This window comes from Ctenocephalides felis, unplaced genomic scaffold (genome assembly GCF_003426905.1).
Source record: "Ctenocephalides felis isolate EL2017-DRISC unplaced genomic scaffold, ASM342690v1 CF-g0.4_SCAFFOLD_01886, whole genome shotgun sequence".
In the NCBI taxonomy this organism is placed as follows: domain Eukaryota; kingdom Metazoa; phylum Arthropoda; class Insecta; order Siphonaptera; family Pulicidae; genus Ctenocephalides; species Ctenocephalides felis.
This window is the reverse complement of record NW_020538040.1, coordinates 54,764,485-54,780,081: the sequence shown is the minus strand read 5'-3', so window position 1 is coordinate 54,780,081 and position 15,597 is coordinate 54,764,485. Positions and strand designations below refer to the sequence as shown.

The following is a 15,597-nucleotide window of genomic DNA, read 5'->3' as shown; positions in this document are numbered from 1 at the left end:
TGTAATGTTCCAAATCATGTAGGTTGCAGTACATCACCACTTCACCCTGCACACAAGGTTTGCAGCAAGCCAAAAACGGCTAACTGTGATCCAGTAAATTGGCAGTCAAGCTTTTTACAAAGAATTTTATTAGTAATATAAGCTCATTTGATTCTGGGGCTTTAATAAACCAACTTTGACCTGAACAGTCCCTAAAGGTTCAGAATAATGCCTCACTCTTCAGATGTGCCATTGTTTGATTTCACTTACTATCAACTACTTGTACAATAAAAATCTTATGGTTAAAATTACATCTTAAAACCTAAAGAGATTTTGTGTCTTGAAGATATATTATCAATTTGAGCTCTTCTTATTCTACGAGTGGTTTCGGATTTTCCCATGCAAAGCCATCACGACCAAAGTGACCATATGTGCTAGTGCTTTGGTATATTGGGCTTCTCAAATTTAGTCTCTGAAATTTGCATTAACACTAATTAAATAGTATTCTTAATGTAATGGATAATTGTTCATCCATGTACTTTCAGCATTGTTTTTATCATCATACTAACTCAAGAGTAGCAAATACATAACTAACATCATGTCTGGGAAAACTCCCTGATCCAAAAAAAAAAATGCCATTAGAATAAAAAACTATTGAATAAACTAAATTTATAGCTAGAAATTCTCTATTACCTTGCCTATTATTAATTGCATGATGTTTGAAGAAACATCAAACATGACAAATGATAATTGTTTATTAATTTGGGAAAATTAATTGATTAACATAAAACTTCTAAGTAGCATTTGATTTCAGACAAAAATAATAAGTAATAAATTTCTACTTACTTCACAATTTTGCCTGGCCTTAAATCAAAATTTTTCTTGACAATTGCAAGTAGTTCACTTTGAGATTTGCTAGAAGTACCATAATCGAAAACAGTAATGGATAATGGTTCAGCCAGACCAATGGCATAAGCAACCTGTACTAAGCATCTTTTACATAAACCAGCTTTAACCAAAGACTTGGCAACCCATCTTGCAGCATAAGCAGCAGAACGATCAACTTTTGTAAAATCTTTACCAGAAAATGCTCCACCGCCATGAGCTCCCCAACCTCCATATGTATCAACAATAATCTTGCGACCAGTTAATCCAGCATCACTCTAAAAATAAAACAATTTTGAAGCAAAAAAAAAAAAAAAAAAAAATTGTAATGGAAGAAGTAAATGACTGTCAGGAATGTATAGTTCATCATGCCAAACTCAAGAGTAGCAAATACTTAATAAACATCATGTAAAACAATATTGTATGTAACAAAGTAGTGGTGCATAACTATGCCAAATTTCGGACACAAGTGTTACTTTTTAAAATTTAATAAAAATAGATATGCGTGAATAATGAAGTTTTATACTTCATAAAGAATATTACCTGTGGACCACCAATTATGAATAAACCACATGGATTTATATGGTATACGGTATTTTCATCTAAGTACTTTGTTGGAATGACCTGTTTGATCACTTTTTCCATAACTTCTGAGCGTAATTCATCCAAACTAATTTTATCACTATGTTGCAAGGATACTACAACTGTATGCACACGTCTTGGTACGCATGCACCATGATCAAATAAATATTCAGCAGTAACCTGAAATTCATATATGTAAGTAATGGGCACAATTATTTGTGAAATTAGAAAATAAACGTTCAGCTCAGTATAGTATGTTTAATCAAGACTACTCAGAAGTAGCAAATATAACAAGTCATCATGAACTTCAAATAATGAAAATTATTTTTGAAACAACCGTCTTTATACAATTGTAATATCTGGATATATTCAAACCTGTGTTTTACTATCAGGCCTAGCCCACCAGAATTCTCCAGATCTCCTTAATTCTGCAATACGTTGATTCAATTTGTGAGAGAGCACTACAGTTAGTGGCATACATTCTTCCGTCTCATCAGTTGCATATCCAAACATTAAACCCTAAAATAAGAAACCTGAAGGATAAAAAATGATTCTGCGCATATGTGATTGCAACAGTGATAATTACTAGTAAATCCAAAGAACATGCAAAGTGAATTATTTCAAATATGAAACCATTTCCATACAATTTGTTTTTATATTAACTGAATTGATTGTCCTGCTTTCAAGAGATGTTATATGAAATATCATGGCTCAAAGATCTGATATAAGAACTTGAATATTTATGAAATGAGTTGACACTATTTTTGATTATGAATAAACCCAAAATTATGGGTAACTCACAAATGAGTACTGAAGTGCCACATTCAAAACATTAAAAACCATGCATGCGTTTGTGAAATTAAACATGCACTAGTTATGCAAATTATTAAAATTTAGCACTTGCAGCAAATCACGCCAGCATAAATTATCCTAGAAACAGTTTGAGGCGCAACTTAAAAGCAAATTATAGAAAATACTGGTCTGAAAAAAAAAGATTGAACTGCTACTACAAATTAACGTTTTCAATAGATCACCTGGTCTCCTGCACCAATTTCTTCATCCCTTCGATGTTCATGTACTCCAGCTGCTATATTAGGTGACTGAGCATCCAATGCAAGTAGTACATTGCAGGTCCTATAGTCGAAACCTAATCGTCATAAGCAAAATTAGCTAGAAAACTTTCTCAAATCATCCGAATGAGATAACGAATTAAGTATTGAAGTAATTTGAATGTAAATATGTAAGTAAGCTATAGATATTGCAAAAGCATATCAAAAAAAAAATTGAAATTAAGCATTAATTAACAGTATAAACAATTTGATGGTCACAAAAAATTCAATTTCAAAATAATTTTCACTCTAAACTTGAATCACTAGATCACCAGAATTCAAAAACTAAATTTAAAATTTGTGTGATGCAGCCGAGAACATAAATTTCAAACAGCTAATTGCTGTAATTTTAATAATAAAGTCTGGTATACATACATTAATGCTATTAAACTTTATAATTAACCTAGTATATATTTCATATTTCAATGATGCCCATCATGCAATCGATAATAGACCCATGGACTTTAAATATTGTGGATAAATGATTATCAAACAACGACAATGAAAACATGCTTAATTAAAAATCGAACAAGCTAATGGCTAAAAGTTGAAAACTGCCATATATTTTTAATTCGTAATCAAAATGAAAGTGTGGGGATATTATGTATAAATGAGCAAATAACGTAACACAGCTTAGGATGCATTTTGTAGACCGGCAATATGATGTACCTGATCCCCAGCACCTATGTCATGTTCTTGCCTATTCATGTGTACACCACCCGCAATGTCTGGACTCTGCTGTTCCAATGCAACCAGAAGATTAAGGGTACGCCAGTCAAACCCTAAGTTTACCAAATAACAGCGCTCTTAATACCCCAATAAACTATTTAGATCTTGTTATAATCAAAATATGGCAGTAAATACTTTAAGCTTCACGCTCAAGATAAAAGAAAATAAAAAATTAGGGCAATTGACATGCTTCACAGTACATGAAAGCAAAGCTTGAAAAAAAAAATTGGGCAAAAAAAAAGGGATAACGTCTAAATTGAGACAAACAATAATAAAGTTCAATAAATAATACCTTTAGATGAATCATCATAACCAATGTGTTTCACCGTGTCACGAACCACTTTTTGATAATCAACTACAGCATTGGAAGTTATTTCTCCACAGAGGAGAACCATTCCAGTTTTAGTAACAGTTTCTATAAACAAAAAAGAAACATTTAACTGAAAATTGTATATATGTATATGTATATATGAAATTGACAAGACATTGAACATAATGCTGCTATGACAAATATAGCTTTACATTCTTTATATGATCAACACAGAATATAGGCAAATGTAATTGAATTAAAACGAAATTCAGAGTGTTTTTTTTTGAGGTTATGAATGCCACATATAAAACTTGAAGTTGAATTTGAGTTAGAAAAATTCAAAATCATCAAACAACCTGCTTTAGTTTTTTTTTTTTTTGAATTATACAAGAAACACAGAACTTACCACAAGCAACTTTAGCATTTGGATCTTGCTTCAAGTGAGCATCTAATACAGCATCACTGATCTGATCACACATTTTATCTAAAACAAAAAATAACAATATTGTTTACTGTCATGTTAAAGATTAAGTCACACTAAGCACTATAAAAAATACGAAAAACTTTTCGAAGAAGTTTCATGATCACTATAACATTGCATTTATAAAAACAAATGCTGACATAGAAACTAGTTTTACTAGCAAAATAATAGAAACACAGTATCAATTTGTAATTGGAAATATTAAAAAAAGCACGTGTTTACCACTGTAACTAACTTTAAGGTTAAGTTTTTTTTAACTTATTTGTATATGTACAAATAGCTACGTAAACAAAAAGGGATCGATAGTCTAAATTTGTAACAACATTATCTATGGAATCTTAACATCAAACAATATATATTTCAGGCAATAAATCAAGCTACAGACCACGCATGTCCCGAGGTCGGCCATTTTTCAAGTAATGACGCCGTGAAATTATAAAATATATTTTATGTTTCACAAACCTGGATGTCCTTCGCCAACAGATTCCGAAGTAAACAAGAAAACAGATCCATCCTCCATATCGAAGGAACCGCTGTGGCCGTTGGCATAGCCATTTACATGCATTGATTGTGGCATTCTGAACACTTTAGAGCACTGATCACAAACCTCTCAGCACTCCTTGACACAACTGTGGAAAAGAGACCTTCGTTCAGGGCTCGCATCGTATTTATAACCTCTTGCCGCACCACGTGATCGAACAATCAAAGTGGGAGAGCAATGAAGTTTGAATGGCAAAGAATTGTCTCGCGCGATATTTGAACGTTTAGCCATTGTAATGAAACATATTATGGTAACTTTATTACTAGTTTCATAAAAAAAATTCACTATGCACATTGTCACTTAGGAATTTATGTTTAACCTTATATTCTACATTTTACAAATCGAGACACTGAGGTTAACCCTTTCGATGGTATTCTAACAATTGTATAAAAAGTGGTTAGTATAATAATTTGTAATATAAATAAATGAGCAATAACTGTTAAGTAATTGTCCAAATATTTTCAATCATGGTGGTACCCATGTGCACCAACAGTAAGAAAAGAAAACCCTTTCAGTAGATGGTAAATTAAATTTGTTTTTATTAATTTAAGTCCTTGTTCATTATTATTTTAATATTCGTTAACCAATTTATACACCTATTTTATTAACTAATTTAAATTGTAGCACTGGAATTAATAAACTTATCTCATTTATAAAATCATAATGCTTTTCGATTTTGATACTTATTATTGATCTGTCATTAAGTGATCAGATCAACGGTTGGAACAACCAAATATGTATGAAGTAGGCTACCCTTACTATTCAGACGCATATTTAAGAAAAAAAAATTCAAATGGTTTAATATATTTATTTATATTATTTGATAATAATTGCATGACATGATATTGATGCATTTCTAGCTTGTATTACGTTCTAGTTTAATCGCGGTTATTTTTTCCCTTTTTGCCCATATACTCGTATATTACCAGTGGCGTTGGCGAACCAAATTTTTGATGGGTGGGCTCGTTTCTTTTTTTTTTTTTAGAGATATTAGCCCATATAATTTTTTGAAATTGATGGGTGGGCAGAGCCCCCCCATCAAAATTCATGGGTGGGCTCAAGCCCACACAGCCCACACGGTTCCGACGCCACAGTATATTACTTATACTGATTACTAATATAAAATGTATTACAACATTCATAAACATTGTTAGAGTATAATACCCTTGGGTAACAAACTTATATATTTTAATCGTGTAATGTAATTCAACATATTCAATGAAATACATGTTTTATAAACTTAAAAACTCACGGTTATTAAAATCTTTAGTATTTTTAATTGGCTTATTAATATTAAAATTATCTATTATATATAGATATATATATATATATATATATATATATATATATATATATATATATATATATGAGTAGACCATGATAACTTGCAATAATCTACTACATACCTCACTTCCCAAATCTAAACATATAATAATGTATGTTCCGATATATTTTTATGGACGTTATTAGGACCGCCGATAACTATAATATTAAGGTGATATTTAAAAAAGAATATACAATTATAATATTTTCAAGTTTAAATCGGCATCAAACTTATGAAGTATTGCAAATAATTATGATTTCGATTTCGTTCACATTAAGAATGTTATTAACTGCCCGAAGGAGAAGTTTGTCCTTCGTCAAAAAATCCGATTTTCTTATTTCATGTTTTCTCGCCGTTTCAAGCCATTCTGAATTAAATAATACAAAATTTAGAAACAGTATGCATGCGTGTGTATATGTAAACCGATAATTGACATTTTGACGACGTTTTCACAAAAACAGTTAGATTGATTTCAAAAATTTAAAAGCCATTCGATGTATCTCGGAAAGGACTAGCGTTTGTCAGTTTTGCACGACGATCTGCCAATCCGTTTCTTTGTAAATAGCAGAAAAGTGAAAAAAAAAATTGGCCACGCTTTAGCCCGCAATCCTGAATCGATTTTAAAAATTCAAAAAGCGTTCGAAAGATATTGGTTGAGAAAGATATGCTGATTAGTTTTTGGTAAAGATCGGCCGGGCCGTTTTCTTGAAATAAAGTGTTGAAAAAAATTTTCGAGGATTTTTATAAAACTTATATTTTTATGAAATATCTTATAAAATATACCAAAATATTACGGCCCAACGATCAGCCGATTAATTTTAAATATTTCCATTCATCGACTATCCATTTAGACCAAAGATAAGCACTCGCGCTGGTTAGTTTTTGGGTACGATCGACTGAGCCATTTCTTTGTAATTAGTAGAATTTGATAAATGATATACAAGCATTTGTCTGTGCACTATAAATAAAACAATTACAGATAATTTGAATGCATTTGAGAAATATCAATTGCAAATCGCAATATTTAGATTCAGATGCAAGGTAAACCTTTATTTTCGAAATAAACAGATGAAAATTTTATCTAATTATCTAAATCTCGTTTTTGGTTGATTAAGTCAATTATTACATCTATCGGAAAGTTCATTCAACTAGACTTAAGGCAAAATGCCACTTTCAATTAGTTTAGATTATTCGTTTTGTGAATTTTCAGCTCATAAACAAGTAATTATATATGATTTTAAATAATTATTAGTATTTTACACATGAATAACATTTCAACATATTAATTTCGGATAGTGTAAAGGAGTACTAATTTTGTGTTTTTTTGTATAATATAAAAATTAACTTAAAAAATTCTTTTAGGTATTCCAATAATAAGCAGTTTGTAAATCACTCATCTTTTAAATCATAATGTAGCATTTAAATTGATCCAAGTATTATAATTAGATGCAGGTAATACTCAATCAATATACAAAAGTTTCGAATGTAATTAAAATAAGTCAATTGTTGCAAGAAATAAAAAAATTCAATTGAATACCATACCGTATGAATATCCTTAAAAAAATAATATCGCTTATATTTTTATGACAAAATACTATACAATAATACGAGGATTTTAAGTTCAACATGATGCATTAGAGAAATTGCCAAAACTATCATGATACTACGGCAATATTTTTACGTTTCAGAGGTTTCTGAACATTTTGGCATACCTTAGAAAAAATGGATGTATGTGTGTGTGTGTGTGTGTGTATGTATGTATGTGTGTGTATGTATGTGCGGATACAAATTTTCGTCGACGATTTCGGGAACACGGATCAACCGATTTGAATAATTCAAAAAACATTGGATTCGTACTGATAAGGAGACGTGCTGATTAGTTTTTGGCGAAGTTAGGTCTAGCCGTTCCGAAGATACGGGACAAAAAGTGCCGAAAACGGTAACTCAGTTTTTAAGAGAACGGAGCGTCCGATTTGAATAATTCAAAAAACATTTTACTTGTATTGGCAAGATGAAGAGTTGATAAAATTTTCATGAAGGCAGGTCTAGCGGTTTCGGAGATCTAATGAAAAAAGTAAAAAAAAATGCCATTCGGCGGTTAAAAATGATGATTAGACATATGCACATCAAATTATCAGATATTGTATAGAAATTTTAACAATAAGTATAATTTTTTTTTACATTTCTATGGGTTCCGTACCAATGTTTATGCGTTAGACGGCGGCGCGGCACTTGCGCTGTGACAATTCGTCTCTATGCAGTTCAAGCACTACGATTGCTTTGAAAACTAGCTGTAAGTGGAATTCTGTCTTAAGGCAATTAAGGCATCGTGCCTTAAGGCAAATTGCTGGAACTTCCCGTACCAAAAATTATTTTTTTTTTAAAAAACGATTAACAATTTTGAAAAAATTTTACTTCGAAAAAATAAGATTTTTGAAAAACTATAAATTGGACAAAAAATTACTTTTTTTTTGAAAAAAAATTTTTTTTTTCGAAAAAAATTTTTTTTTTTTTTTTTTTTTGAAAAAAAAAAAATTTTCCTTATTGTGACATATTTTGAAAGATCTAAACTTTTTTTCAAAGCAATCGTACTGCTTTAACTGCATAAAGACGAATTATCAAAGAGCGTAAAGCGCCACGTCGCCGCCTAACGCGTAAACACTGGTACGGAACCCATAGGACTGTAAACCAAATTCATACTTATTGTTAAAATCTCTATAAAATATCTGATAATTTGATGTGCATATGTCTAATGATCATTTTTGGCCGCCAAATGGCATTTTTTTTACTTTTTTCATTTGATCTCCGAAACCGTTAGACCTGCCTTCATGAAAATTTAATCAATTCTTCATCTTGTCAATACAAGTAAAATGTTTTTTGAATTATTCAAATCGGACGCTCCGTTCTCTTAAAAACTGAGTTACCGTTTTCGGCACTTTTTGCCCCGTATCTTTGGAACGGCTAGACCTGCTTTCGCCAAAAACTAATCAGCACGTCTCCTTATCAATACGAATCGAATGTTTTTTGAATTATTCAAATCGGTTTATCCGTGTTCCCGAAATCGTCGACGAAAATTTGTATCCGCACATACATACACACACGTACATACATACACACACACATACACACACACATACACACACACACACACACACACACATACATCCATTTTTTCTAAGGTATGCCAAAATGTTCAGAAACCTCTGAAACGTAAAGATATATAAAAATTTTCATTTTCGATTTTTTTGCGATTACTATAACTTACCCTACGGGAAGTTAATTACCCTACGGGAAGTTAAAAAGTTCATAATTTCCAAAATATGTCAAAATAAAGAAAATATTTTTCTTTTCAAAAAAATAGTTTGTTTTCAAAAAAAAATTTTTTTCTTTCAAAAAAATTTTTTTTTTTCAAGTAAAAATTTTTTTTTCAAAAAAAAGTAATTTTTTGTCATATTCCTAGTTTCTCAATAATTATTTCGAAGTAATTTTTTTTTAAAAATGTTAATCGTTTTTAAAAACATAATAATTTTTGGTACGGGAAGTTCCCGCAATTTGCCTTAAGGCACGATGCCCTAATTGCCTTAAGACAGAATTCCACTTACAGCTAGTTTTGGTTTTTTTATTAACTTCCCGTAGGGCAAGTTATAGTAATCGCAAAAAAATCGAAAATGAAAATTTTTATATATCTTTACGTTTCAGAGGTTTCTGAATATTTTGGCAAACCTTAGAAAAAATGGATGTATGTGTGTGTGTGTGTGTGTGTGTGTGTGTGTGTGCGTGTGTGTATGTATGTGCGGATACAAATTTTCGTCGACGATTTCGGGAACACCGATAAACCGATTTGAATAATTCAAAAAACATTCGATTCGTATTGATAAGGAGACGTGCTGATTAGTTTTTGGCAAAGTCAGGTCTAGCCGCTCCGAAGATACGGGGCAAAAAGTGCCGAAAACGGTAACTCAGTTTTTAAGAGAACGGAGCGTCCAATTTGAATAATTCAAAAAACATTTTACTTGTATTGACAAGGTGAAGAACCTATCGAATTTTCATAAAGGCAGGTCTAGCGGTTTCGGAGATCTAATGAAAAAAGTGAAAAAAAATGCCATTTGGCGGTCAAAAATGATCATTAGACATATGCACATCAAATTATCAGATATTTTATAGAGATTTTAACAATAAGTATAATTTTGGTTTACATTCCTATGGGTTCCGTATCAATGTTTACGCGTTAGACGTCGACGCGGCGCTTACGCGGTTTTGATATTTCGTCTTTATGCAGTTAAAGCAGTACGATTGCTTTGAAAAAAAGTTTAGATATTTCAAAATATGTCAAAATAAAGAAAACATATTTTTTCAAAAAAAAAATTAAAAAAAATTTTTTTTTCAAAAAAAAGTAATTTTTTGTCTAATTGTTTGTCAAAAATCTTATTTTTTCGAAGTAAATTTTTTTCAAAAATGTTAATCGTTTTTAAAAAAAAATAATAATTTTTGGTACGGGAAGTTCCAGCAATTTGCCTTAAGGCACGATGCCTTAATTGCCTTAAGACAGAATTCCACTTACAGCTAGTTAAAAATTATTTCAGCAGCTTGGCAAAATTTGAAGGAAAAAAGTCATTTTCTGAAATGTATTTTGATAATTTGGCGACGCGAAATAGTCATGCCGTCAGAGCAGTATCAATGTGTATCTGTTGTATAAAAAGAAATTAGAAAAGGCACTTTATGATTTCTTACTTTTATTTAAGCAATGGTTAAAAGATTGTTCATGATAACAATCATTTGTCTATTTATCTTAATAAAGCTGAAGAATAGTATCATATATGATCATATTTCATATAATATCATATATCATTATTAACTTTAATGTGAAATATATTTTATTAGCTATTATTGAAATTTAAAAAATGTTGTCAATAATATATTATACAGCAAAATTCAAGAACAATTCTCCAACAAGAATCATTGAAATTTAAAATAAAAAATACGTGATTGATAGACGTTACTAATAAATAATAATAAAAATATTAAAATTAATCCTAAGTTTGTTCTTAACATTGTATATATTTTTTCAGTGAAAAACTCACTAACTTAAAAAAATGTAAATTATTTTAATTACTTCTACTACTTACTGAGTTTTCTTTAACCAATTGCCTATATTTGACCACTCAAATCTTAAAAATTTCACACCACTTTTAAATCACTTAATGAAAAATCAATATCACTTAATCCGTAACAAAAATTGAAAAGTTTGTACTGATATCGGGCGGATTACTGAACGGTTGTGATTAAAGCTCGCGAAAATAAAAGCGTTCAACTGTAGGGCCCACTATTAGTCTGACTACTCTATAAGAGGAGATATTATTGACTGAATCAAATTTCGAAGCCAGAAGACGTATATATATATACATATATGTAACAAACTGTTTCGAGATGGTAACTAAACTAATGTATTATCAAAAGTACGAACGAAATGCGTCTTCTGATATCAGCTGAGCAGAAATGTTTTAATCTCATGAAGAATAACCAACTCTTACGCGTCATGTCATAATTAAATTTAATAAAATTGCGCGCAAAATAAAGATCGTTTACAATTAATTTCTAAACGGATCATATATTAATGTTAACTCGGATAACTTAAAATATATGCGAACAAAAATAGTTTTCTAATTTTCTAAGCTGCATTGTGTCACAAACAGTAATATTTCGCGCATTATTATACATAATATATAATTTTTCGCCACATTCTTAGGTCAAAGGTTGTACATTTTTTATGGTTTTATGAGTTACACTACTAATTTTATTTATATTCGTTTTATATAATAATTCGTATTTGAAAATTTGATTCAAACTAATTCGAAGATAAATTTTACAGATTCATTGCCTATTCTATTTAAGCCTTCTCTATTTTGTTAAATTTGGTGGATGTTCTAATACGACATGGTTAGCATCAGAAATATATAAAAATGAAAAGAACAATTATAGTTAAATTTTTACATGCACAATCTTGAAATTGTTTGTAAGATTTTCAGAAAATTTATAGAAACATGATACTATATGAACTGCCGGATGAATATCCAAGTAAGACGAACAAGTTTTTTTTAATATTCTATGGTTTTTCATATCAATCTTTCATATCATTTTGCATAAATAATGATTTTGATTTTAAAGTCTAAATTGGAAAGTAGTTTTACAATTCATTAAACCTATTATATTATATGTGTAATATCTTCTTTCTATGGATTACGCTTTACAAATGCTTTTTTTAATTATTTCATAAACATTTCAGCAAAAGAGCATTTTGTTTGCATAGTAAATGGCAGTTTTTCTGATTTGCGATCATTCATCAATGAAGCAATCTTATGAATTAAATTATGCGTAGACATATTTCAAATACAATATAGTTTATCAAAATAAAAACAAAAGCAACTTTTCTCAATCAATTTTTTTTAGAAAATTTATACTGTCGATTGAATATCGACGTGAGTATCACTCACTCATATTTGCTTCACCAACTCTGTATATAATTATGTGCAATTGGCTGACTTTAATCTAACCATTTGCATTTTGTTTACTTTTAATATATTGTTGTTAGTTAATATGTTTTATCGCATTTAAAAAATTAGTAAATATACGTAGATTATAATCTGCGCACTAAATCAAAATTATTTAAAAGACGTGGTATAATTTTTAACTTCCCAAAGGAAAAGTTTATGTTTTCATCAAAAATTCGGTTTGCTAATTTTGTGTTTTCTCGACGTTTCAGGCGGTTCTAAATCGAATGAGACCAAATTTGGGAAAAGTATGTTTGTGTATGTGAAGATTTTTTGCCGTAAATCGACGTTTTCTCAAAAACGGCTGGATTGATTTCAAAAATTTAAAAGCCATTCGATGTATCTCGATAAGGACTCAGTTTTGTAAGTTTGTAAATCGCAGAAAAGTGAAAAATTTTTTGTCCACGTTTTAGCCAATTCTGAATTGATTTTGAAAATTCAAAAACCGTTCGAAAGATATTAGTTGGGAATCGTGCTGATTATTTTTTGGTAAAGATCGGCCTGGCCGTTTTCTTGTAATGAAGTCTTAAAAAAATGTTTTCCGACGATTTTTATGATTTTTTTTATGGTAATTACCATAGTCTTATAGATCATACTAAAATATTCCGGCCCTACGACAAGCCGTTTAATTTTAAAAATTCGTCAAAAATTGCAAAAATTAGAATTTAGAATTATCGTTCTTTTGGCGTTTGTCAAAATTAGAACTTTCATCGACGTTTACTCAAAAAAGCCTGAACCGATTTCAAAAATTTATAAGCCAATACACATCGATGTATTTTGATGTGGATTACTTTTTCTCTCAGTTTCGCGCAGCGATCGGCTAAGCCGTTTCATTGTAATTTGGAAAAAAAAAGTGTTAAACTTTTCGTTCACATTTAAGCTCATACTATCGAATCGATTTAAAAAAATCAAAAACTGTTCAAAAGATATTAGTTGGGAATGATACTAGGTGAAAATCTACCGAGCTGTTTTCTTGAAATTAACGGTTGAAAAAAAATTTAATCCGATTTTCATGGAACTTTTTTTCGGCGATATATATCATGGTTTTATAGAATTTTTTTTGATGTTTGTTAAAATTAAAATTAGATGATTTACTTGGTATAACGATAGAGCACCTGGTCTTAATAAATCCACTTCGAATACTTTTAACCACTTATGATTTAATTTATTTTTTATTGATTAAGTCGATTATTTACACATATCGGGAAGTTCATGTAACTTGCCTTAAGACAAAATACCAATACCAACTAGTTATAGTTATATTTAACTCGAAAACTATCCACGACATATTTCAACCAATACTACCCGAATTTCTTTGGGTTGAGTTATAGACAATACTTTATATTCGTTCAAAATTAATTAATGCGTTAAACATTAAGTATTTTGAAAATTTTAAATTGGTGTTGCAATAAAAAAATAGAAAAATAATACGCATAGCCCTACCACTGACGGCCTTTGCGGCCTAAGCTTTTGAACTATATGTATATAACTATATACAAGTATTTTCATAAAACTTATAATCAATATTTATATATTTATATATTTTCATATTTTTCTTTGACTTCATTAATAATACTAGAAAAAGTTTGTGTAAAATTAATCTGCAAATTTTGCAATAGTCTGATAAATTATTATCTAAATATTAATGAATTGAAATGGGTAGATCCAAATGATACATAGTATTCTATATTTGTATATTTTAACTCTTGTGTATGGATATTTATGATAAATGTTAGTTATTTGATTATGAGATTTAAATATCAAATAGTTCTACATCTTATATCGTAGACCTTGGGCTACATAAGCTGTAATAATAATAATAATAACAAAAAATAAATTGCAAAATTTGTTATTGCAAGCTTATATTTCTTTGATAAATTTTCAAAGAATTGAATTGCTCGGCAAACTGTGGTAATATATATATATATATATATATATATATATATATATATATATATATATATATATATATATACGTATAATGGATTATCAAATGAAACTTTAATAATAATGCCCCTCAAGCTTAAACGTTAGCTACAGATTTATAAACTGTTTGGACAAAAGAATAAGGTAAATCTAAATGATATGCACCCAATGTTATGTATTATTTTATCATTCAATCAAAATACCGATTGTGTCGTAATGCATTCGATAATGGGTATAATGGATCTATCATGTTACTAACATGCAAATATTTTGTTGTAATCCAATAATAGAATTGTTCTATTCAAAGGCTATTGTACTCTATTTTAATAACATCAAACAAAGGTAACTAAATTAACGTCAACATATATGTTCCATTCCATAAGCACAATCAAAAATTTAAATATTTCTTTAAAATAAAATTAATAAACATTTTATATTTGATATGCTTAAAAAAATAATCTGTAAAATCGTGTTTATGTTCTTAGTTTCCCAAAATTTATTATATTTTATGTAAAATATTGAATCAATTAAATTAATTATTTACTTTACTGTATAATTTTCGGAGTTACATTAAACGAGATACAAAGGGTACGAACGCATTGCCATACGACATCTTATTTTTGAAAATATCCGATGTACTAATCTTCAATTTCATACCTGTTCAGGTATTGAAATTAAGCGAAAGTGGCCCTTTTTTTCAAATTAACATTCTGTCTTAACTGTAAGAGATGCCTAATAAAAATCGATAGTGATGTGAATTATATTAGGAATAATTATTTGCTAGTGGTTAAAATATTTTTCGACTTAGTTTTGTGAGAAGGAGTTTTTGGACTAACTTTAATTAACATCAATCTAAAGTCTATACATTTTTCCCATACCACCCAAAAAATTGTATACTTCTTGTGATGGAACATATTCAAAAGTTCAAAACTTTTGTTTCAAAATAAAATAAAAATTTCGCATTACATGACAAACTAATCGATGCGATATTTCAATTGATGTTACACAAGTTTTATGTACAAAGCGCGCGGTCAAATATATATTTCAAATAATTATTTGAAATAAGATATAAATTAGCACTATATTATTACTGCCGATGTGAATAAAACCAAATCAAAATTTTTACAATATATCTCACCATTACGATAAAAAGTAAAATTGATAAAAGAAGACCATTTTCCAT

At 29.4% G+C, this 15,597-nt stretch overlaps 1 protein-coding gene across 4 annotated transcripts; it reads right to left on the bottom strand.

Annotated features, from left to right (window-relative positions):
• Positions 1 to 239: 239 nt before the first annotated feature.
• LOC113377299 (S-adenosylmethionine synthase-like) lies at positions 240 to 11,211 on the bottom strand. 4 transcript variants are annotated; one of them, XM_026617558.1, is made up of 11 exons: positions 11,067 to 11,199; positions 4,538 to 4,704; positions 4,001 to 4,078; positions 3,577 to 3,699; positions 3,209 to 3,337; positions 2,481 to 2,593; positions 1,822 to 1,965; positions 1,408 to 1,626; positions 826 to 1,142; positions 592 to 594; positions 240 to 449 (listed from the first exon to the last, which is right to left on the bottom strand). In XM_026617558.1, exons 2-11 carry the CDS (start codon positions 4,650 to 4,652, stop codon positions 350 to 352), a joined length of 1,341 nt encoding a protein of 446 aa, XP_026473343.1. In that variant the 5' UTR covers positions 4,653 to 4,704; positions 11,067 to 11,199; the 3' UTR covers positions 240 to 349. The 4 variants fall into 4 exon arrangements, 3 of the variants coding, with proteins under 3 accessions (XP_026473343.1, XP_026473344.1, XP_026473345.1); XM_026617559.1 differs by lacking the exons at positions 592 to 594; positions 2,481 to 2,593 and having other exon boundaries at positions 3,225 to 3,337; XM_026617560.1 differs by lacking the exons at positions 592 to 594; positions 3,209 to 3,337 and having other exon boundaries at positions 372 to 451; positions 11,067 to 11,183.
• Positions 11,212 to 15,597: the final 4,386 nt, after the last annotated feature.

Coding starts and splice junctions, on each gene's coding strand:
- LOC113377299 (XM_026617558.1), bottom strand. CDS start 4,652: ATGCCACAATCAATGCATGTAAATGGCTATGCCAACGGCCACAGCGGT. Junction 3,700..4,000: donor AAATGCTAAAGTTGCTTGTG/GTAAGTTCTGTG, acceptor TTTTGTTTATAG/AAACTGTTACTAAAACTGGA. Junction 1,143..1,407: donor TCATAATTGGTGGTCCACAG/GTAATATTCTTT, acceptor TTTTATTTTTAG/AGTGATGCTGGATTAACTGG.